Raw genomic sequence first — 25505 nt, forward strand, 5'->3', positions numbered from 1 at the left:
TTTATTATTCTGTGTTGTTTTAATGTTAGAGTTCGGCTTTACCGTGAACTTTTGATGTCAGAGTATATCAGTATGTTGATATTTCACGACTGTACTGACTGAACTTTTCAGCCCATGAAATATAAACATTGTGATGTTTGGTTAAACTTTTTAATGACTTTTTAAAGAAGAAATTTAAATAAATCATATCACGTTTTTCAACTTTACGGTAAAAGCACTAAGTGTTTCTATTTTGAACATGTTTTTCCCAGATCTTTATAGGTATCAAATGCCGTGTTGCAGCAGTCAAAAGTTGTCCCTTTCTACAGTACAATATTGTTACATTTTTTCTGGGGGGTTTCGGGACCATTGTTTTTAGCACATAAGTGTTGATGATTAAACAACGCTTCAGATAGGGATGTAAAGATGTTGCACGTTATATCATATATTACAGACAGACTCAATAAAACCGAGGTTTCATAAAATAGTGACACTTCATAATATGAGGTAGTGCTGTTTATTCAACCTAATGTTGAGTAGGCTATTATCGTTCTCAACAACACAGAAACATATGCTTTGCTAACAAAGAAATAAAAATACTGTCAAGTCATTCAAAGCAAAACATATAGTAAATGTGTTCTGCTTCTGCAAAGTAGTTTTCCATATCAGTGTGAACAAAATTAATTGTGCCTGATTTGCAACGAATCTTTTTACCACAACTTACCTATCAGTAAAACTATTTAACCGTACGGTGTCTTGAGATTGGCAGAAAGCTGGTAATAATGTTAACAAATGACAGTATTACGTCGGTATATTCATACGCTGCAATACCTGGACTCTGTGCTGTAAGTAAACAAATATCTCAACATTTCGAATAGAAAGATTACAGTATTAAAGTGTTAACTTTCAATGTTTCATATTAAAGGTCAGTGGTCCTTATCAAATCCTCACTCTTTCCTTTAATAATGCATTCAAGGGTATTTGAGAGGTCTGTCTGTACCATAGCTATCATAACAGTTCCAGTGTGATACAACAGCTTTCCCTTTAATGCTTATGGACAACTATTGATTAGTTACGATATAGAACTATTTGAATAAACAAGCAAATACTAGATGCTCATAGGTTCAATAAAACATACTTTATACAATAGACAACATAACTTTGTCCCTATTATTGAGAAAAGTTTGCCCCTTCTAACTTTGTAAATATAACAAATTGTTCCTTTCATATATATTAAAACTGGACAGAACACTAAAAAAATTATAGTCATGTCTAACAAATGCATGTACAACAGCAAGATGTGTTTAATGGTATTTTGTTTGTATTGAATGAAACATGCTTCTTATTATGTATTATTTTAGTAGTTTCTTATTTGTTTAATTTGTTTAATATAGCTTTGCAATTGTTGTGGTTCTGTGTTTTTTGTTGTTTATTTTTGTAAACAGTCCCAAATTGTCTGAATACATTTCAAAAACTAGTACCTAAAAAGCTCCCATAATAATTATTAATTCGATTGCTTCCGAAACAGTAACATAACATTTATTTTTTATTTTTAAAAGCCCATTATGCCAACACAGGCTGTTTTTCATTATTTCATTTGCAGCTGTAATTGAAGTACGTTAGGTAAGGTTACATAGGATAGGTAAAATATAGTTGTAAAGTCTGTTTTTCATTATTTCATTTGCAGCTGTAATTGAAGTACGTTAGGTAAGGTTACATAGGATAGGTAAAATATAGTTGTAAAGCAGCAAAATGCAGAATATAACGAGATATTGCGAGACTAAATTACTTCTTTTTTTTCTTTTCAACGTGACTCGGGATTTTCAAAGCTTAATTTTGGAATACGGAGTCCTTTGTTACTTGTTTTATATTGTTGTTGTTTTTACTTTCCGTGACGTTTCATGTACCATTTGTTTGTTATTGGTGTTTTATATTTATTGATATTATTGATTAAAACTATCGCAGCTAATATTCAAAATCTCAGCAGACTTTATCATTTCATCAAAACCTGGCATGTATAAACATCCTACATACATGTTTATATCCCAGTTTTCATCGAACCTTCAACATAATCAGTCATGTTTCTTACCTTTATGAGTAATTAATAATCTAGGATAATATAATGGATGATTAAGACATAGGTTGCACGGACCTTGATATAATTATCATAAACTCTAATGTCATTAAAGTGCAATAATAACCACATGTGTTAACGTTACTGTAAGCCATAGCAAATGAACGTCTAGTGGATGCTAAACAGTTATACTTTATAGACTTCTAGTAAGTTGTTTAGTGATACGGTTTATTGAAGAATGTGTTTTTGTAATATAGACATATTGCAAGATAATCGAAGACATATATCAATTATCTGATGGTGTTTTCTATCATAATTATTGGTGACATGAAATAGCTTAAAAACAAATACAGCAAGAGCGATAAGTGATCACATGTGTTGCCTGATGACAGCAAATTGCATTTTGCAGCTACAGAGTAGCAGAAGACACAAAAATCATAAACAGGTCAAATATGTCATGTTTAACGTTGCATTATTCAATAAATTAAATTTTTGTTCTATATCCATATTCATATTGCATAACTCTAATTTTATATTCTATACCATAATATTTATTCAATCCTGCTGAATATTTGTTCATCATTGAAAATATTTGTGTGTGATAATTTTTTATATGTATGTTCTATATTTGAAAATATATATTGTATAATTAAAATATTTATTTTATAGATCTACTGAAAAATATTTATTCGATAATTTGAATCATGGGATAGAACATTTAGCATACTAAGCCCCGCCTATAAAGTAAGCACGAATTTCTGATAAAGCGTTATCATTCTGATTAAACTGGACTATAGTGTAGTGGAAATGATCAGCGTCCCTGTGAATGTCACTTGTAAATAGTGCATATGCTTAATCCTCCTTATAAATGTTTATGTAAAAATGGAAATAGATTTTAAAGACTTCAGGACATGCTTTTCATATGCCTAATAATTTAACCACGATATGAACCTATGTAAGGATATCATGTTAGCTGCATTTACATAAAAATACACGGAACATAAATCGGAATATATCCCCTATATGAAGCGAAAAATACCAACAAGAAACATTAAGAACTGAAAATGTTATGCCGTTAATGCAATGTGCATGGCGCACAGTTTAACAATAAAATTTGACGTTAACGACGTCGCAAGCGTATTGTCTTTATCGGAGCAGCTCTTTAACGGAGCATTTACGACGTAGGCAAATACGTGTTTCACTTGTTGTTAATTGCGGCTGATCCACTGCCTGTATATATAAACTTGTCATAATTTAAAAAATATATATAACGCATGACCAATTTTTAACGGGACTGATAAATTGTAAAATAAAAATCACGATAAGACTTGGCCATAGCTTCCGCAGAAGCGGTGGGTCCATCGAAGCCACGGTGGAAACTTCGTCGCAGAAGCGGTGGATAAAATATGGCCGTTTGCTTTTGTCGGTAAGTTTATGACTGAATTTTGCTTTATGCTTTAATGTTTTACTTGAAACACCTAGTGAGGCTGGAGCCCACATATGTACTTTTCTAACTTGACACAGTGCAATTCATTGTCATTTGTGCAATCACTTCTGTACAGTTTGATGAGGGGACGCCACTTTTGCCTAATTTTGGTTAAAACACGTACACATGTATGCAAAACGACCCCTAAATATGTCAAAATTACATGATATGTATGATAAATGCACAAAACAACCATATTTTGGAACTTTTGAAAAAAAAAATTATAAAATAATTGACAAAAATTGTTTACAACGCAAACGGCGGTCTATTTGATTGCAACGCAGTGCGTTTGTCCCGATACAATTATTAGGATTGATTGCACAGTCCCGTAGGTACTGTCGAACATCGTTTATAATGTCCGCAGTCAATCGCCAGCCAATTTTCAATGTCTCTCTCGGCGATTGACGTCACCAACGTCCTTGAAAAGTTCTTCTTTCTGCCTCTCCCTTATATTTCTTTTTTCAATTTTTCACCCTTTCTTTATCATTTATTTCAATCAAAAACTGTGCTGCGGCTACCTAGCCGGTGCTAGGGGGCGTGGACGGTAGTTTGCACTTTACAGTACCGTCCATGAACAGGCTCAATCAAACCGAGCCTGCAACATTTTCAATTGTGTTGTGTTGGACTTTATGTTGCTTATGTTGGCCTTTCCTTGATGATCTTGTTTATCATATTTTCTTTTCTCAATTTTTTTAACCTTTTCCCATTATCCCTATGTTTTATCTTTCTAATGCTTCCGAGGGATCACTTTGTTTCCAGAATTTTGTACTTCACAATAGCAGGTGTCAAGTGCCGTGTGGCAGCCGTAAAAAGTTGCCCCGTACTTCACTTCAGTGTTGTTATATTTCCAGGTCCTTCGGGATCATTGATGCCAACACTATAGTGTTGAGAATTGAGTACCGCTCAAGCCGATGCTAGGGGGCGTGAGGGATGTTGCACTTATTCATTATCCCTCATGTACAGATTCAATCAAACCGTGTCTGCAATTTTTATGTTATTTTGTTGTGATTAATGCTTCCGAGGGATCACTTTGTTTCCAGAATTTTAGACAGTTTCTCGAGTTACTATTGGCACAATTTTTTATTGATCGAATTTCGCGAGGTTCCGACGGCATAATTTCATATGCTTGCCTTGTCATAATATATCAGAACTTCGATGGAGAGTCGCCATATGACCTTTACGGTATCGAAACAACTTTAAAATAAACACAATACATGAATTTTATGAACTTATTATGAAATAGATAGATAAATATGCCCCACATCTACATTTAACTAGCAGAATCGATTCGTTTCTCTTGTAACAAATAAATTTATCAATGATACAGTAATAATTTTAAACTATTTATTTCCGACATCTTTCATAAAAGTGTCAAACCAATCAGGATTAAATCAGATAAAATCAGCATGTATTGATATTAAATAGATATAGAAATTCAATGTTTTGCCATTACTTATAATCTTCTTTACTACAAATGATTCGCCAAGATTTTTTTTATTTCAACAAATATACTTTTTATTAACTGTAACTTGAGTGTTTTAAATCCAGAATGCTTTTTATTGATAAGTAATTTATCTTAATATCTAATCTGTTAAAATGTGAAAGCGAATCTTGTATTTTGATTCAATTCTTTGTACAAGCAGTATGTTTTCAATGCTCTGTGATTATTCTTGTAACATTACAAATGATGGAAGAATTGTTATTTCAAACTTTACTTTACTTTACGAAAGATGACAAACTAATTAAAGTTGGTAAAATACGACATTAGTCTTTCTGTAAGAGAACTTTGTGTCACTTGCATTTCAAAACTAAGCAATTGTCATGTTAATCATCTTTGATGTACAGACTCAATCAAACCGAGTCTGCAATTCTCTTGTAATTTTGTTATGATTAATGCTTCCGAGGGATCACTTTGTTCCTAGATTTTTATACTTCACAACAGCAGGTGTCAAGTGCTGTGTGGCAGCTGTAAAAAGTTGCCCCGAACTTCACTTCAGTGTTGTTATATTTTTCTGGTCCTTCGGGATCATTGATGCCAGCACTATTAAGTGTTGAGAATTGAGTACCGCTCAAGCTGGTGCTAGGGGGGCGTGAGGGATGTTGCACTTTACATTATCCCTCATGTACAGACTCAATTAAACTGAGTCTGCAATTCTCTTGTAATTTTGTTGTGATTAATGCTTCCGAGGGATCACTTTGTTTCCAGATTTTTGAACTCGATTATTTTCTTACTAAGAAAAGACATTTACTCTTTATTTTAGAATAACATAACACGAAGATGACAACAATCATTTCTAATTGAAGAAAATGTATGTCATATCAAATATCTTTGGAAGAGAAGACAGTAACGAAACATGTGTTTTTATTCAAACTTCCGTAATTTAATTTGATTGAAAACAATCATTCAAATGACAGGACATCAATTAAAAAACACCTTCAAATCATATGTTTTATGCTTATACTTCTTTAAGAAAATAATTAATTACTAATTAATTCTAATTCTATTTCTTTGTAGGTAACTAGGGAATAATTGCAAAATACTTATATGTTTATGGAAAACAGAAGCCTGTTCATAACTTATAACTTGTGCATGAAGAACTGCTGTTAAACACTTTACAATTAGGATATGCACTTATTATTATAAATTTTCTAATATAGTGTATCGATGCGTCAATATACTTCCGAATATGTTTGTGATTCTTCGCGGAATGTACATAAACCATACCTACTTTGTGTAAGAAGGCGAGCCAAATATTGATTGTACAATGTATATATTTAAATCTGAATGCTTAAATTAAGTTTAATTTCTTGGAATATAAAAAATCGAATATATAAAAATACTAAAATAACTTCTTTCAAGCTGAAAGTTTATTTATAACTGTAATGATTCTTTTCGTGAAATATATTTTACCAACATTTGCGTTATTCTTTGTTTTTTACTTAGACTGTTGGCGTCTTCAATATCGTAACAAAATATTATCTAAAGTGTGAATACACAGCAGTAATATTTAATATCACCAGAATCATATGAAATATTTGACATTACAATGTCTCTTTTTAGCAATGATGAATAAATATGTATTACTATTTTTCAAACAAAATTATTGAATTTTATTTTCTTTCTTGTAAAGAACAAAATATATCAAAACAAAATATATATATAGGAACAACACGATATTCAGCTTGTCCATTTCATTTAATTGACCGTTTAGTTTACAATTAATTAACGACACAATATTTAGTATGCATGTAGATCAAAAAGGCCAGAATGACCTAATCCCCATAATTTCGATTAAAAAAGTGAGACATATTATTTCACTTCCAAAATATTGAAGCTCTAAGGGCTTTTAGAGTTTGCAAACGGGAAGATTTTCAGAGAATGGCGAAATAAAGTACTTAACAATCACTTTACCACATTAGTTATGAAATCGATAATACTTATACTTAATCCAAGTTATTCCTAATTCTAATTTTATTTTATTTGCAATGTTAATAATTTTGTCCAATAGCCATCCTAGTTACATAAAAATAATTAATTCAAACAGATTATATAGGTAAAACTTGTCTTTTTTTCTTCTAAGAAAATGTTCAACAAAATGTCGAATAAAAAACTTGTAAGTTGCCAATAAAAAATTTATTTTCAATTTTCTTTGATTTATTTATTTTAATTTATTACTTAGACAGATGCTAGCTTCTTTGATGTTATATTTCAAAATAATATCTCACTTTCCAAAATTTTATCATCAATTACATGCGGATTTATAATTATATGTTCTTAAAATAATTACAAATCAAATTGAATAGATTTTATAACTACTTTTAACCGAATAGTTGCGGATTTATTCAGTAACAAGTGAAGTGCACAAGTCGTAAACCCAAAACCAATCATTCTCAGCTCGATGGCTGTTTAAATTTTATTCAAGATAACTCTTTGTAAGTCATTTGGTAAAATCAGAATTGCACTTGTAATTATTCAAATATGCTGTTTATGATGTTTTTGTGGTTTTCTTTTATTCTGTTATGCTTAGTGTACTTGTGTAAAAATTGTACGATTGTTTATCCTCAACATTTTGAAGCAACTTAAGTATGCAGCAATAAAAAATCGAACTCATTTATTTTCTGTGAAACTCTTGTATTACATGTTGAACTGTTCATGGTGGTTTATTTTTGCCAAATCAATTTAAAACAGTAGTTCATGAAAACATTCTAGAATATATCATACAAAGCACTGTGCATGTATTCGTATCATGTTTCCTTGCTTCATAGTTTATCTATTTTATTTAAAGTCTTTGAAGCCGCAACGTCTGTTATAATTATTCAGTGAAATAATACTTTAAACGATCAAACTTTTATACTGTTCATCAAACTATTGTAAAGTTTTTAAAAAGAGTTATTGAACGTGTGTATGCAGGCAATGTATCATGTTGAAAATGAAGCATTTGAATTTCTTTCTTTATATTTTGAAAACAGTCGTTTGGAGTGACACTTTTTTAAATATAATAACACAAAACTAATTGGAAAATTGCCAAATACACAGCATCTTCAGTTAATACCAACCAACATTTTATTAAACATCTCAAGCTGGTGTGCACGTGTGTATAAACAAAAATAGTATCAATATGTTACAGTTTTTTTTTCAAACCTTTTAGGACACGGTGGAAACTATGTTCCTTAAAAATTTGATCATTTGAAAAACCGATGTCTGTGTACATATCAATATTTTAATGACTCTTTTTTATTTTATTTCCGCTGCTCATTAATTTTAAAACAAGAACAGATTATCAAAGAATAATATGTAAATAAAGCTTTCTAACAATAGCTGACTTAAACACAACTTCCACCTCTCTTCTGTTCATCAAATGTTTTCGCCAGACTCTTAATCATAATTGCGTAAATATATTAAAAGTCAACCTTTGCGTGACGTACTTTCCATTGTTATACCTCACAGCATTTAGCTAAATAGAAAATTTAATACATATATGCATGCAGACAAACTGTCTAAACGTCTGCTGAGCATATTCATCATGTTTCATTATAGACTAGGATTTGCTGAAATAGTATAGAGAAACATATATCATTTATCGAAATTCCTTCAGTGCTTTTGGTTTTATAAAACGAACGTAGACGAAATACGCTCAATGTTTTGCAATCGGTTTGATTGCATCAGGGGGGTTACCTTTCAGCTATAACTTTTAATTATATCTCCATGTAAATTTCTCATAGGAAGCTGTTTGTTATTTTAAAAGAAAAGAAAAATATGCAAAGGAGTTAAAACGATATTCAAATGAAATTAGTAAACAATTAACACGTTGTGGTCTTCTGTTTATAAGAAATTTCAAAAGAATTCCCTAATGTTGATGCTCGCCTCGAGTCAGTAAAATTATTTTGCAAAATTGAATTTTGAAACAATGAAAATATATGTATTTCCTGAGCTCTTAACATGTTTAATAGAAGTAACAAATCATTGTACAACATATATCACAATATTTCTACTGCGTTTCTAGAAGAGCTATTTATTTTTGTATAATTTGGCACATAAATATTGGATAATAATTGCCTCAGGCTAGCCTAGATCCAGATTTTCAACACACTTTACAAACTTTATAACTATTTTTTTTTATTTTCAAAAATAGATTTATGAATCTGGAAGCGGGATGTCTTTAAGCACTCTTAACAATTTCAGTGTTAACACTATTTGTGAAAAAATGTTACTATTTACGTGATGTATCAGACTCAAAATTCAAACACTTACTTAGTGGTGCTAACTAATTTTCCAGCTGCAATAAATACATTCATTTTTGCAATAAAGCATAAATTGTAATGTGAAATCTCACTCGAACATAAAATCTGCTATTGCGAATTGTTTTTCGGCCTCATAGTTAATGCGTCTATCCTTTGACTGAAATTGTTATTTACATCAGACCGTATTACTTGTGATGCGTTTGTATAGTGTGTGATTGAATGCCATTTATGTAACTGACTTTTCTTTGTCAGCGTTCCAAATTTAGCATTATTCAGCAGAAGCGTTTTGACTATGGTTTTAAATTCAGAAAATGAAGACAATAATCAAAAAAAGTTCTAATGGTGTCAATGTCATATCTTACTTGTCAGACGTAATTGTTTTAAGGCAAAATTTCGGACATATTTATGTCTAAACATTTACAATAATAAATATCTATTGACTTGCAACAAAATGGATAAATGTTTAAATGTTGTTTTAAAACAATTTGCAATATTTTCACACGAGACACTGCCTCTAAAATATAAATCAAAACCTATTAGCAATGATGCAATAGAAGGGGCTGAAATAAATTAGTGATAGTCCTGATCGTGTTATTAGTACACCGCTCTTCTAGTATTTACAGTGCTATGATAAGAGATAACGTATGCGCTTCGTGATTGAATCCAAGCTGTCAAATTAAATGTCTGAATTAATAAATGCAAGCACATTAATATGCAAAGCCTCTGTATAATTACATCAAAGCAAGAATTCAAGGAAACGAGTAACATTCGTTTTGTATGATAAGCTGAGTTGAAAATGTTTTTACCATACGTCGTTATACAACATACCCTGAGACGTTTCTTACCATAATGTAATCTTCATTGAATTGTTTCTTATCTAAATGATATACAGAATTGGCATGAAACATCCATCACCTGTCTTCAACCTGAAATAAAATATAGATGTGTCAATAAGAGTATGTTAATTGTAGTAAAAAAGTAAATATCTTACTGTTACAAAACTAGTATCATCCGTTATTTTTGTATTACACTGAATGTTGTCTAACTTATACATGAATTTATATTTGTATCCACCCTATGTTTCAATTTTGGAGACTTAAAGGTCATATACACATGTTGAGATTTGCATGTATTTTGATTATATATACATCAAATAATCAATTTCTGAAATTATTCGATTTTACATCGACTCTTTCTGTAAAAAAAACAACTTTTAAAAATCGCATATTTCACCCGTCCGAAAAATTCCGACTGAATTACTTCCCCTTGTCTCAGTGCGCTATGACGTCATTACTGAACATTCAATCATAACACCGTGTCCGCCATTACTAGAAAGTATTGCTGAATTACGATAAATAAAACTCTGATAATGGAAGAATTCTCAGATGAATCGGATTATTTCGAAGGGGAAGAATACAGACTCCAACCTTATCAGTTTGAGCCAACGAATGATAGCTTGACAGTGAGTGAATCTTCGAGTTCAGACTCGGAATATGATGGCGAGGAAGACGCAATTCCCGATGTGTCAGATTGGTAATTATCCGAACCCCATGCTATTTTCACCGCCGCGATGTTTTACTAAATGTATATAAATTGATAAATTATCGGCCTAGAAACTAATATTAGTACGTTTTGAAGTATATTTTAGATAATGGTGGCTTCAGAACGCATTTGAAGCGGCATATAGCTTGTGAATCTTGTGAATCCACAGTCTGCCACACGGTTTAAACGGTTTACGAATTGCCCTTGTTATAACAAATTTCTGTAACAAATTGTTGCAAACATTTGTTATTAATTACAAAACGAATCGTAATTATTTTTATAACTTAGAAAATACACATCCTCAAAGAGTACCTTAGTAAACAAATAAGGTGGTTCAGCACATTTTTGCAGCACAAAATTATGTGGCAGTCCTTAATGCAATTTTAATGAAAAGTGTATTTGATTTATAATAATTTAATTCATGAGAGGATCTCACCTAATAACTTAGTTTTTATTCTAAATTATTGTAGGTGTAGATGTGATCAGTGCATACCCATGCCAACAGCCAATGAATGTAGGTGCTGTCGCACTATGAATATTGTGGACCAGAAGACTGAAGGCCTTCAGTGTATCACAGAGCACGAAGGATTTCAAGTGAATTGTCTGAACATCCATGTTTTGGAGACTTCATATTACGAGTATGTTCTGGATCGGGGGCAGTTGGAGGAAGACCAACTTATTCACGAGTAAGATATATCTGTTTAACAATCCTATCCAAAAAAATTACTGTCTCTCAATATTTTTAAATCTCTATCACCATTGTTTGTTTAAGAGTTCCTAGAGCTTGGATTATTCAATTGTGTCTGTTTTACAGACTTAAAGTATTTCCACTCCCTGGACCAGAAACCGGATTGGGGACCTCACATTACTAAGGTGGACACTTTACCACACCACTTTAAAAGCTAGCAAGGAAGATACTATACCCTACTAAATCTGTTGATACTTGTTTTTCATATAGTAAACTTGTTGTTTATGAATCTCGTTGTGTACATATATGAATACTCTTTTAAGACGGTACATCTATGGTTTGAAATTTTTATTCATTTATTTTTCTCACTCTATTTACAGATTGTACAGGTATCTTGCCTACAGAAGATTTACCAGATGGGTGTATGGATTGCTGTCCAAAAAGTGCCGCAAAGTGATACCGTCTTGTGCTGTGAAGGCTATAAGAGACACTTTCCCATCAGAGGAGTACTGTGGATTTAAATACCCGCAGTGAGATTTGAAACTTCAAAGACAATTAAGTTAACAAACTTTGAATTTATAACACTATTGTTTTAAACCAGTTACCACTTTTAATAAAATTTATAAAATCAGCAAATGTTGTTTGCTTAATGCCATTGTAATTTAGACAAAGAAATTGCTATCGCACTGGGTTTTGACCAAGTACCTTTCGTGTACAAGAAACTATTTTAGATGCATTTTCCTATTAAGGTTCATGAGATATGTAAGTGCCGAAAACTTTACAGAAATAACCAAATATATGAAATAGTCCCAGGAGCTGAAAATCGATTTCCAAGTTTTGATAAGTATACATGCATTCTGATAAAAAGGATGAATCAGCTTAAGGCGCATCTGTCTAACCACTTTGCAACTGACAATAACTGTGAAGAAAGTCCGCTTTTAGCTCTGATATACAATCAATGAATGTTTGAAAAGCTTGTACAACAATGGTGATTTTAGTTCTTATTACATTGAGATAAAAGGCCTTTTTACTCTTGTCTTGCATCCATTTTTCAGGGTGATGCACTTGTACAAACAAAGGAAAACCCTTTAACCAATAAAAAAGAAACACAAGAGAAATTTGAATGCAATATATTACTTTATTAAAATAAAATATTTACAGAAAAAAAACTTAACAGCAACATAACAATAGACATTACAAGTTCAAACATATTAAGAACTGTCTGTAAGACCTTGTGCTCAACATTTCTCATAGCTGGATAGTATAACCACATATTTCAAGAAAAAATATACCATAATTGTGTAGAAAACAATTAAATGTTGCCTGTCCTTTTGAAATGACTCCACTATAAATAATGAAAAGTATTGCAAGTTTCAAGTGGGTATCTTTGATAATTGTTTTAGATGTACTGCTCAAACTTGCCTATGCAAAATTTACAAAATACCTACAATAATAAGTAAACATTGACTGTAATGTAAAACGACTACACTACAGGTAGTGACCTTTGAAATAGTAACAATATACCGTAGATGGAATTCTGAGTTATATTTAAATTATAAAACATCAAATTATCCATTTTAATTATTATTATCTTAGTCATTTTAAAAGCGAAATCAAAAATTTTGATATTCATCTACACAAGTGTGCCTTTAAGACAATTTCCAAACTTTCTGATTAAACCACAACTGGTCAGACTATCTAAGTGATATTCTATGATCTATCTGACTGCCCACATTTCTTTATTCTATATCTTAAAATGTGTACAATTGAAAAGGGACAGTTTAAACAAACACCATGGTATATTTGTCATTGATCCGCAATAGTTTCAGTTTATATCTTATCCTATAAAGAATCATTTTCAGTGTGGTACCCTTACTATATGCAAAATTGAATTACATCAATAAGTTGAAATTATTCATCTTAGCTGGAAACAAACAGCTTTTAAAGGTGCACTGCGATTTTTGTTCAAATTTTCATATCTTAGAAAGATTGTAAAAGTAAACTCTCAAAGATGAATAATTAAAGTAGTTTAGCTCCTTATGGAAAGCATACAACAATGTAGAACAACTATAACGGGCGTTATTAAATCATGCAAGAAAAAACCTCAAAACCGTTAAAAAAGCTTTTGAAATTGTTACAATATGGGTTGAATGAAGCTACATATCTTAAAAGTTCACATTAAAATATTATTTTGGATAGTATTTCTATATCATTTTCTACATGTTTTATGTACTGAGAAGTCAATTTTAGAAAATTAAAGTTTTGATGATCATCTGGAAGTTGGAACAATGCACCTTTAAACTAAGAAAATATAATTTTGTATTATTACTAAAAGTTTGCATTTTATGATTAATTTTATGAATGAAGACAAAGTGAACCATTTCTGACATTTAAAAACTGAGAAATTATTTTCAAGGACATGATTGACCTTTAAAGTAAATCAGTTTATAAAGCATATTGTGTTGTTTATATGCCCTTTTTTGAAATTATTTATCTGAGTTTTGTAAATAAAACCAATGTTATATGTCTCGTCTTTTGTCACTTCAACGGTTAAAACGAGAAACATGCGCATGTATCACATCTTGTTTGGACTGTCTTTTCGGTGTGCTCTGGGAGAGTGGCAATGGTCGGTTCTTATCCATAGATAGTAATAGATTGTTGGCAGCACTGTAACTTGGCCGAAACTCTCGAAGTCCCAAAACTTCATTCATTAAGTCTTTTATATAACCTATAAAAACAAGAATTCAACCATTATTATAAAACATGAAATTGAATTATACTTTAGAAATAAGTAGACCCTATAGTTATTTATCATGTCAGAGTTCAGATGCGCAATATTTTAGGCACGAGGGTGAAAGCTGGATAAATGTACAAGCAGCTAAATGATGAACACTAATCAGAAAATTAAAAGAACAAGATGACCTTTAGTTTAATTCTAACACATGCTTAAAAGCAGCTTTTTATAAGAAACACAGGGTCTTTTTTGTCTGCATAATGTTCTTTGGCATTATGACATCATTTTTCAATGTGATAACCATTTGCCTAAAAAAAACTATCTCAAGATTTAATTTTTTTTTTATTGATATAGAGACTAGAGGGTTGTGTCGGAATATGGAATTTACAGTTCATAGCTAATGAAGTGGTGAAGTTATGTATCACACAAAAAGCCAGAGACAGACAATATGGCAAACATCTGCTCAACTGGTACACATAAAGAGAGGTCATTTTATAGAAAGTGATGAAAAGTAATTACCAAAGGTCTGTTCTGACTTGACTTCCTTTGCAACTGGTTCCCCTTTCCTAGCTTTTGGGTACGAGACTGAAAACTGTGGTCTACCATCTTTAGTTACAGCTTGCTTCCTGTTGCAGTTCTCGTTGAAGTGTAGGGCAGCAAGGAAAAGTCTGTAAATTTTCAAAGTTAATTTTAACAGCAATTCAATCCAATCAAAATCTAAGTAACTCTTTGGACGCCCACATATAAGTGTTGCCATGGTGTTAGCAGATCAAGCATCTGTCACAATCGCAATAAAGAATTTAGTCTGAAGCATGTTGATTAAAAAGTTGAACTTGGATTACAACTTGGCTTACTCAAGAAAAAATAAACACTTTTAAGATTTTACTAACACACTGTCAGTTTCTAGCATTAGCTTAAATCAATGCTATCATACATAATCTCTAAAAGAAAAAAAAAGCTTTAAGCTATAAAAAGTACTATACCTTGCCTCCATGTTGGCATGCTTGTAGTGCGTTGATTTTGGAACAAAACTACAGATCACTTTATGAAATGCTTCAAGAGACGATGTCTGTTCAGCAGGTGACAGTTTCTTTACGTCCTGCACAAGCTGCCTGCCTTGGACAACCTTGGCCAATTCTGCGTGAGGTTTGAACCCTAAAACAAATAACTTTGATTTAAAGTTACAAATCAGACCATTAAATATCAATATTTGAAGAATATAATATTATTTATAACATTCAAATATTACTGTTTTATCATTATAACTAATTTCAAAGCGTTGGAATATCAAGCCCTGGTTATTTTGTGATCACAAACACCAACGCTTATCATGTCATTTCTGACGTCAAAATGCCTTAGAACTAAGTCCTCTTCAACTTAAAAGATATAGATCAAAATTTTCTGATTCTATTGTTTAAATAAATTGAAGTTATTGTAAAATAACTTGTGTGTTCAGGCCTTCAGGTTTCCAGATATATTCTTACACAATAAAATGAAAGATAGGAGTTATTCAAGGGTAACTGACTATGATCAAACCATACCTTTTTTCATCCACATTCGATCACCAATGTCGCCATGCTCACAGCGGGGAAATCTGTCTCCATGCCCTTCATGCACATTGGTAACATGGTTCAATATTGACAGCCATTTCTGTTGTACAAGTTCCCCGTCACCATTGCTGCTAGCAGCACACCAGTACAGATGATTACTGACGGAACGGGCCCATTCATGCACCTTCTCACAACCTTTCTTCTTCCCTGCTGCCTCCAGCTTCTTAAAGACACCTGAGATACAAAGAACAGAAGGTTTATTAATAGTAAAATTTATCAATTGTGATTTGATGAAGTTTGACATTGTTCCAGTTACGTATTCACCAAAAATTTTAAAAGTTCCAGATAATCATAAAATTATGAAAGAATCCGTTCTTAAAATTACATAGCAAAATATCATCCAGAATAAAGAGAATGAAAATTAAAAAATGTAAAGTTAAAGGTACATGTACCTTGCTCCTGATGAACATAGAAAATTTTATTTTCTAAAATAACTTAGTAAAAGATGATGATAAACAAACACTATATATATTGATATGTCGATGTTAAAATAAAAATGCAACCTAAAATTTCATCAATATTAGTACCAGTTCAAAAGCGTGACTAACGGTTTTGAGCCGTTTTGCGTTATTTTACCATAATTATGTTAATTACATACAACAGAGATATAACATGTATAACGCATTGAAACACATTTATCTATGCTCTCAAATTTTATGTTTAAATTTATGCAATTAAAATGCATTGAAAATTCCTCCTTTAGTTATCTAGTAATTTACATTTTGCTAGTATTTTACTAGTTTTACATTTTGAAATTCTTTACAAAACCTGTGGCAATGCCCCTTTAATCTCATACCACATACAGTGAATTTCATCCACTTTATTTCACTAAATGTGTATGTTTATTTTCTTTTCGCAGTATTTCTTCAACTTTTGAAATACAATTTCCAGGGTATTTTTAATGACAAGTTTGTTCATTTATGGAATAACATACACGTATTGATTTAATACAGCTTTCTTTTCAAACTCCTTACCTTTAGCTACATGCCACACGTCAAACCAGTGAATGATATCACAGTGATTTTCTCTCATGTACTTCTTCACTGCACTATGTCTGTCGGTGACCAGGTGGGTGACTTTTACATTATTTTCTTCAGTAAGGAAATTCAGGGACCGTTTCAAACCTTCCAACTCCATCGCATACGAATTTTTCACCTCATTACTCTACAAGAGAAATTTAATGATTAAATGCTGACAAATTGATTACAATTCTAAAATGAAATACCACGTCTGCTCATTATACTAGATGGTGATATTGAATTAATAGGTTTTTTATCCATTTTGCTGGATCTTTTATGTTATGAATAAACACATACTTAGTTGTAAATTACTTGTAATAGTGTCAAACTACCACAATTGTTCACACTTGCAAAATATCACTTTTTATTTATTCAAGGGACATAACTCTTAATTTTGATTGTAATTAATCTCGGCCAAGATGTGCCCTGTGATACACATAATGACTGATTTTCTTTAAGACCTGTGAAGAAGTCATTTAGTGGTTATCAAATCATTAGACATAAAGAACCAGCCTGAAAAACTGAAAAACTTATACATTCCATATTTGATTGAGTCTGTTCATCAACAGTACTGGTAAATGCAAGCTACCGTCCGCGCCCCCTAGCACCGGCTTAACATGGATACTTTTTGTAGAAGTTTCAGATAAAAGCTAAGCGTAATAGTCAACTTAAAGAATTTTTTTTTTATTTTGTTACCTGTACAAGTTGTATGTCCAGTATCTGACAAGTCTGAAGGTCCATCACGCTGTAGGAACCAAACATTGCTGTGTGTCCTGGTGAACAACATCTTGCATCTCCTGCTAACCTTACTTCACGCCCTTCTTGTTCGATCTCCAAAACTCTACGAGCCTGGTCAGACTCCCACACATTGAAAATAGCGGGTGAAACATACACTTTTTGTAATTTGAAGTAGGTGACTGGCTTAAACATTTGAACACCGGCAAACTCTAATGCCCTGAGAAACTTATAGGGGCTGCTGCCTGAAAACATAATGGCAGCAGAAAGTTCTAAGTGTCCTAGTGCTAAAGTCCCTGATACTGGTTGGCTTGACCATGTTGAAGTTGACTGGCAAAATTCACAAGTTAGCAAACACATGAGCTGAGATCCTGTAATTTTCTTTTCTACATTCACTTTTCCCGCGCAATTCTTACAGTAGTTCACCAATTTGTCGAGCTCAGACTCGTACACTATGAATTTCCTTTGTCCACCATAAGAAATGTTATCATCACTATCACTATCACTATCAACATTGCTTTCTATAAAAGAACTGTCTGGGGCCCATGTACTGTCAAGACTTTCATTTTCTCTGACACTATTCTCAGAAAGTTCTGACAAAAAACTATCCTCAAAGCACGTTTTCTCTGGCATTTTTATCTTACGGGTCTGATTTCTGGGTACATCATTGTCCCAGTCTGTCTGTGTACTCTGTTCTACCCGTGTGGTTACTGCCTGCACTTCCTTAGATTGACTTGGCTGAAAAAGGGAAAAGCTTAAATTCAGAATGAAATCTAGAAAGAGTGTTTGTGTCCTCTTGGTTATTTTGCAATGAAAATGACTCAGAACTAAACTAACCTCTTTAAATCATGATATGGTACTTCTTTCATTTGTAACTTTAGTAGTAGACCCATATAAGGGATTTTTAGGCCAAGCTACATGTATTGTAATTTCCCTGGAAATAGACATACCGGTATTTCAGTATTTAACAGAACACTGCACAACATATATACCTAAATGCATGGCTATTTCATTCTATAAATTAAGAGCAAAACCTATGAACTATTTCATGTTACTGATAATTGAGAAACACAGCATTTGGTACTAGTATATGTTTTGTTTTTTCGGGCACATAACCTAACAAGTGTTCCTTAATTATGTACCAGTACTACCCTGTTTATCGCAACTAACTGCCAACTTCCCAGGATTCCCCTTTAACATGGTAAACCAAAGGGTTGGGGAACAATCACCTTCAGGCTAATAATTATTTATTGTACTTAACTGAATTGTCTCAGTAAATATGTGCCGCACCGGGACCAAATCACAGACCCTGAGGTCCATAGAACTAATGCTGTCCCTATTGAGCTAATCGGGCAGGCTTGGTACAAGTTTCTGTTCTAATTTTATTAAGAAAGATAGCATTCCCACACATTTTTAGCCAGTTTCAAAGAAAAATAGAAGACGCAAACAACTACTGTAAAGAAGAGCGATAAAAAAAAAGAATTCAAAAGCCATAGCTCAGCCAAAAATCACTCTTGAAACTAAATATGCGCACCTATTTGATCTAACCATCAATCCAGTAAAATTTTATTCAAATTACATGTACATGAATAGTATTAGAAAATAGTCCAGACAAAATTTAAAAATATAAATCATTATTCTGCGCAATAACTCTTGACAAACATCATTGAACTGGAAATGCCAACGACATGCTCAACAAAGACTTAGTACTGGTCATTCCTGTAAAGTTTGGAAAATGTTGGTCTTTTTTTGGCAAAAATTTGAACAGAGACATGAAATTTGGAAAAAATGAAAAATCTTGTCTATTTTTTTGGATGTCTGTAGATTTTTTTATCGACTTACCCATCTTGGTGTTTGAGTTTGCATGCTGAAGTTCTGAGCAGTAGTAACTGTTGACGTAGTGGACATCTTAATCTGGTCAGATGCTACATCTGCAAGAGTCTCCAGGGAAGAAAAGCAGGGCTCAATGGACAAAGGGGTCGCAACAACAAGTGGTGTAGCATATAGGGTACTGTCACTATCAAATTCAATTGGTGCTACTTCTGGCGATTTAGTGGCAACTTGTTCACAATGGTTCTTCATAATCTGAAATTACAAATATGAGCATTTCAAAACATAATATACTTGCATTTTAACATGTTAGCAGATTTTACAGTATTTATAACATAATGCTACTTTCATATCATGTAAGAAATGATTTTTATTTGTTTGGGTCGTCAGACCAAACAAGTAATGGTAGCGAAATTTCAGAGTCTGATGTTGTTAATTGCAAACGCCGAAAGTAGTCCACTTTTTTGAAGCGGTTACTTCCCTTTATAAGTACACTAACGCCGAAAAATTCAGGGGAGATCACTGCGTAAAGATGGTCAAAGACAGGCGAATTAATTTTCAAGCAAAATAATTCCCCCAATGGTCGAAATATTTCTAATATTGTTTTATTTGTTTTCTGATCGAAATTAGTAAATACAAAGCGGACATTTCAATCTCTGAACACAGAAGTTCCACAACAACCTAACAACAAGTAGTTCCTCAAAACAGCCCTTAAAACTAGCGATTTAAAAAGAAAGAAATATTTTTATTTTGTTACAAGTATCCAACAAAATAACAACGCATTCAAAAGTTTAAAAAATAGCGTTGGCTAATAGAATTGTCAATAAATGCACAATCACAAAATTACGCGGATGAATATGATTTTATCAATGAAAATACTATTTTTTAGCGATGTAAATTACCGAATACTTCACAAACCGAGTAGTGGAATATATAGATTCTACATGTCGGACTGTTTGGGCGAGAAGATTTTTCGCTTAATTATTTACTTCAATTTTAAACAACAGGTTTATCCTGAACAAAATACCTCGAAATTAATCCGAAATGCAATGGAAGTTCTAAATCTAGAATGACTTGATGTTATTCAGATATTATTTGAATAACTTCTCCGTGGTGCAGGGATAATGCGCTCGCTCCAGGAGTGAGAGGTCTGGAGTTCAAATCCAAGTCGAGAAAACTTCTTTTTTTTTTAATTCTTTTTTAAGTGTCTTTGTTAAGGAAGTAGCCATGATATGCAAGGATAAAGTGTGACTGTCGTAAAAAAATGAACATAAATGATTTTTTGATGCATCTCTAGTTATGCAGAATTCCGTATGTATCAAACTCTGGTGCCTTGCAAAATGAATCATAATAAATAAAAATAAACTCATACAGGAAAATGCATACAGATATACAATACGATTAAGATTGCAAAGATCAGAAAATACCACAGAACTTGCATCCCTTTGATTCTTTATAAATATACATGCTTATAGTAAGCTCCAGGATTATTTACATCTGTGTTAAACAACAGTTAAAGTCGTGTTACAAGCCCTAATTTAGAAATAATATGTGGTTTTCTTCAGGCATTCACATATAAATTCACCGTGGCTGAAGGGTTTTCCGCGCTCGCCTATGAAGCGGAGGTCTGGAGTTCAAATCCCAGTAAAGGCAACTCATTTTTTTTTTCAAATTGTTTAAGTCAAATAAACATTGGATTGCATATCAGTGTTGCAATAAGTCTTATAGCCAATTTACTACAATTAAAACGCTGGAAAGCATTGGTGGCACTATACATATAATCTCACAACCTGCACCTTTCTTACATTCTGAGACCCAAACAAATTCAGCGCCTTCTGTGCTTCGATTAATTGAACAGGTTGACAAAGTCACATTTTCTTTTATTTTCATTTCATTATTCTAGGTCAAGAAATAAAACTTTTGTTTCATATTCTTTGTACCTGGCATTTCTTTTTCAGTCTTAAACATTTTCAATCAATCAATTAATAAAAAAAATTGTGAATTATGACAAGGAGTCACAGAATCTTTGCATCCTGACATTACTTGTGTAAAACATGCATTTCAGCCCTGTAATCCAGGTTATAGCAACATTTTAATTTTATGAACATGAATAAAAGCTGGTTGTAATAATATCAAGATCATTGTTTATTTGAAAATGGAAGGGACCCAATCATCTGTCAGATTACACATGAGCTGTCACATAACAATGCCCTAGAAGTAGCCCTTTGACCTTATGTTATGGCTAATGTTAAAGTTTTTAGAAAATTCTACTTACAAGGTCAATGTCATTCAGGAGGTCAAGATTATTAAAGTATGTGCCCCTGCTGAAAGGTTATGCCCCAAGGAATGTTGTGTCCAAAAATGAAGTAAACCCATTCAGTAATAAAAAAGTTACGAGCAACATGGGCAATGTTAAAGTTTTACGGTGTGACTGACAGATGGACTGACGGACGGACAGACTGATGGACAGTTAAAAAATAATATGCCTCCCTTCGGGGCCTTAAAAAAAGCGACTCAACTTCAAGATTAGAACATACATTTTATAGAAAATAAATATTAAAAGTATGCATATGTATTTTTATTTTACATTCAATATAAAGGCATCTAACTGTAAATGAAAATTTATAAAAATGATTCAACATAATTATGTTAAATCTGCATGATCTATCATCAGACTGCTGTAAATCATAATTCAATCAACAAAATGTTCTCTCACACTAATTTCATCTTGTGATCTTGTGTTAGTCAAGACTTTATGGTGCCTTACACAGCATGTGGTATACTGCAATCAGTGTTTTATGACCCCTTGTTAAACCATTGACCACAATCATAATGCCCAATTAAGATTTCAATTAATTTGTAGTATGTAGTATCTAGGGCCCCAGGCTATTTTTGACTAGCAAATTACTTGTTTATAATGGTTGTATAATCAATTAACATTTTAGGTATGAAGAGATATAAAATTAATTAGTCAATTAGACCTTTATTTTTTTAATCTTTGTTTCAGAACATTATTCTTTTTTTTAAAACAAAAAATAATAACAGTTATGGTCTTTGTATTTTTCATGTTTCTCATCCAGAAATTTTAATTAGAAAGAAACAGCTATCAGATCTAGTAAAATGCTAAAATCATTGAATGACTATTATGTAATATTGTATGCACTATTGAATTTGAATAACATATATATATATATAATATATATATATATATATTATATATATAATATATATTATATATATATATTATATATATATATATAATATATATATATAATATATTATATATAAACTGTGTCTTGTTGGGGGTGTAAAAATATTGTGTAGACCATGAATAAAAATCAAAAATATAAGTCTAATGTACACTTCATTTAAGCTAAAAAGTTTGTTATGTTCCTTCTTCCACACTTGATCTTGTAAGTTCTTGTAACATTTAGAATTTAAAAGGATGGGGATACCAATTTTATTACAGAAAATACCCATTTTTTAGATAACATTACATGTCCAACATTTACAAATGACAAGTTTTTATGTCAAACTTTGTAAAGTGGCCACTGGAAGTAAGATTTTTAAATTTCAATAATTCTAAAATAGTTACAGTACATAAATACATTGTATTCATTTCAAGTATACATGTTTGGAGAGATCCTGTAACTTAAAGGCCCCGATAACAATACAAAATATTTTGTCTTCATATACAATTGTTTTATACATGTAAGGCTTAAAAGCAATGAAATGATAATTATGAACCGGTGACTAAACATGAGCACAAAGAATAACATAATTATATATATACTACATAAATTACAAATCGCCAATAATATGTTCACAATAGTTTTTACAAAAGTTCTTTTTGCTTAAATACAAAAAAAAATTATCTGTTTTACAGTCTGCAAAATTAGCAGTGGCCCAAGGTCCCTAAAAACTTTGTATTTATGAAGTTCGGGCCAGTAAAGATTTTTCAAATGCCGTAGAATTTTATAATCAAGGGGCCTGAATGGCCAGTCGGTAGAAAACCTAAATTCTTTGACTGGTTTATGCCAACCTTTCCGAAATACGTGCAACATATTTTAATTATTATATGCTATTATTATTAATTTTAGAAATGATAATTGTTGAAACACTGAGAAATTTATTTGTACTTGTACAGTTTCATTCAATTTATTTGGACTTGTACAGTTTTCCATCATGAAATATTTTTTATTTACCCAATAATTCTGTGCTACTATCACAAACATGCTGTAAACAGAATCTACTCCATACATGCCACAAGTTGGGGCTTCCAAAACTTTATAAGCTACTTTTTTTGCTATGTTGTCGAAGTACCCATCCTATCACTTTTTTTTGGTACTCAGTGTACGAAATAAGCAGTAGTAGGGCTTAGCCCCCCACCCCCCCATAATTTTGGCAATAATACTTTATCAATAGTGATTTAAATATCGGCTCGATTTAAACGACAATTTTGGTAGTCAATAGCTATATAAGTAGCCCCCAGAATCTGAATACGCTTCCACCGGGCCTGGCGACTACAGTGTCTAGTCATAGAGTGTACTCTATATTGTATTCGCCAAATACATAGCATAGTTTTGGACTAGCATGACTAGGAGATAAATAAAAATCCCCATTTATGGGCCAAAAAATAAACCCCCCTTTATGGGCTTTAAAAACAACAACTGTTGAACTGGGATTAAAAATCCCTTTTAATTTTGTGTTAGTGCATAATACATAAGCTTTATTTTAGTATACTTACTTCTATCTTTCTTCTTTTTGATGCGATTGACTGGGCAGATTGTCTCTTTTTCTCGGGCCTTTGGTGCTCAAAAATTGTTGGTAGGGCATCTCTTTTAAGTTGCGGTCTGAAAACGTCCCCACATCCAACACTTCTCAATACTGAGGGACTTTTCTCAAAGGCCGACTCCTCGAAGTGCTTAGAGCAAAGTCTGCTGTACATATTTGGTACATAAACACGTCTTTAAACTTTTCATCACTTCTCCCGAGTCTTTCAGACCACGTCTTCCTCATATGTCTTATTTGTGGGAAGAGGTTAAAAAAAACTTACTTTATCTTCTCCCAGGACGAGAATTACAATCCCGAAAGCAGCACACTAACAACCATGGTGGCTGATCGTCAAAATATCGGAACAAATAGTACCCAATCCACGGACGATTTTTCACTAGAAAAATGTCACAATATTCACACACAGACACAAAATTTGTTTAATCCTTGAAGAAAGTGATAAAAATAGAACAAGAATATAAACGAAGAAAAGCTCGATTACAAAGCAACGGAAAATGTGAATGGACAGTGTAACGGTGCGCGTTGTTATCTGTTTAGACAGGAAGGTGTTCTACGTAAGTGTACCTGCTCACTACGGTCAGAATCGACAAGGGAGGTAAATCACAAAACTGTAAGCTTTAGCGAAGGGATCCATTTTTCCATCAAAAGTGCTATTTAAGTTACAAAAAACTTTTTTCTGTGGAACAATGCTATTATGCAAGATTTTAATAATTCTTAAATAGAGCTATTTATCACTTTTGAAAGGTTCTTCATTCTTTCGCCCAAATATGACCTTGTAATATAGTTCGATCGTCAAATTCACAGAATTTACTAACTGCTAACTGGCCACAGAATAGAAATCATTAATTCATTCATTTATATACGCGAGACGTCTGATTTCATCACTCTTCACACATAATCAAATTCAAAATATTAAAGAAAGTGCATGAACGGGAGATCCTTAGTAAAACGTATAAGTCCCAATGAATTTCATCGGTATTAAAGTTACAGTTAATGTATGCCTAGATAACTGTGAAATAATAAATATATTGTTCAGAAATGTTCAAGAGCATTTGGCATGTTTTTCTTTTTTAATTCAAGTAGCAAATTGAACCAACTTTTAATTAAATGTCGACAATGAGTCAATGAAGATCATAATCGCGGAACTTATACTTTTATTAAGTCGGTATAATCTTACATGTGTATATTGGTTTTTAACTGATTGCAATGTTTTGTAACTTTAATTTCTCACCATGTGTAATAATATTATTACATCCATCATTTTTATTTGCT

General features: G+C 32.1%; 2 protein-coding genes across 2 annotated transcripts; one reads left to right on the plus strand and one right to left on the minus strand.

Moving 5' to 3' along the window:
• Nucleotides 1-10382: 10382 nt before the first annotated feature.
• On the plus strand, nucleotides 10383-12141 carry LOC132738693 (P2X purinoceptor 7-like). The gene is made up of 3 exons (XM_060726281.1): nucleotides 10383-10814; nucleotides 11294-11509; nucleotides 11892-12141. The coding sequence occupies exons 1-3, from the start codon at nucleotides 10651-10653 to the stop codon at nucleotides 12043-12045; spliced, it is 534 nt and encodes a 177-aa protein (XP_060582264.1). The 5' UTR covers nucleotides 10383-10650; the 3' UTR covers nucleotides 12046-12141.
• A 109-nt stretch (nucleotides 12142-12250) lies between these two features.
• LOC132738692 (uncharacterized) lies at nucleotides 12251-24448 on the minus strand. The gene is made up of 8 exons (XM_060726280.1): nucleotides 24187-24448; nucleotides 19452-19694; nucleotides 17571-18347; nucleotides 16830-17019; nucleotides 15787-16029; nucleotides 15229-15400; nucleotides 14765-14913; nucleotides 12251-14239 (listed from the first exon to the last, which is right to left on the minus strand). The coding sequence occupies exons 1-8, from the start codon at nucleotides 24385-24387 to the stop codon at nucleotides 14055-14057; spliced, it is 2160 nt and encodes a 719-aa protein (XP_060582263.1). The 5' UTR covers nucleotides 24388-24448; the 3' UTR covers nucleotides 12251-14054.
• Nucleotides 24449-25505: the final 1057 nt, after the last annotated feature.

The sequence above is a fragment of the Ruditapes philippinarum genome, unplaced genomic scaffold (genome assembly GCF_026571515.1).
Source record: "Ruditapes philippinarum isolate M1 unplaced genomic scaffold, ASM2657151v2 ctg13025_1_1_1_1, whole genome shotgun sequence".
Classification (NCBI taxonomy): domain Eukaryota; kingdom Metazoa; phylum Mollusca; class Bivalvia; order Venerida; family Veneridae; genus Ruditapes; species Ruditapes philippinarum.

What these genes read in the sequence shown, in the direction of transcription:
- LOC132738693 (XM_060726281.1), top strand. Translation starts at nt 10,651, where the DNA reads ATGGAAGAATTCTCAGATGAATCGGATTATTTCGAAGGGGAAGAATAC. An exon ending in ATTCCCGATGTGTCAGATTG is followed by an intron (nt 10,815 to 11,293) that starts GTAATTATCCGA and finishes AAATTATTGTAG; the next exon opens with GTGTAGATGTGATCAGTGCA. An exon ending in GAAGACCAACTTATTCACGA is followed by an intron (nt 11,510 to 11,891) that starts GTAAGATATATC and finishes CTCTATTTACAG; the next exon opens with ATTGTACAGGTATCTTGCCT.
- LOC132738692 (XM_060726280.1), bottom strand. Translation starts at nt 24,387, where the DNA reads ATGTACAGCAGACTTTGCTCTAAGCACTTCGAGGAGTCGGCCTTTGAG. An exon ending in CGTGTGGCATGTAGCTAAAG is followed by an intron (nt 16,030 to 16,829) that starts GTAAGGAGTTTG and finishes TTTGTATCTCAG; the next exon opens with GTGTCTTTAAGAAGCTGGAG. An exon ending in CAAGTCAGAACAGACCTTTG is followed by an intron (nt 14,240 to 14,764) that starts GTAATTACTTTT and finishes TTGTTTTTATAG; the next exon opens with GTTATATAAAAGACTTAATG.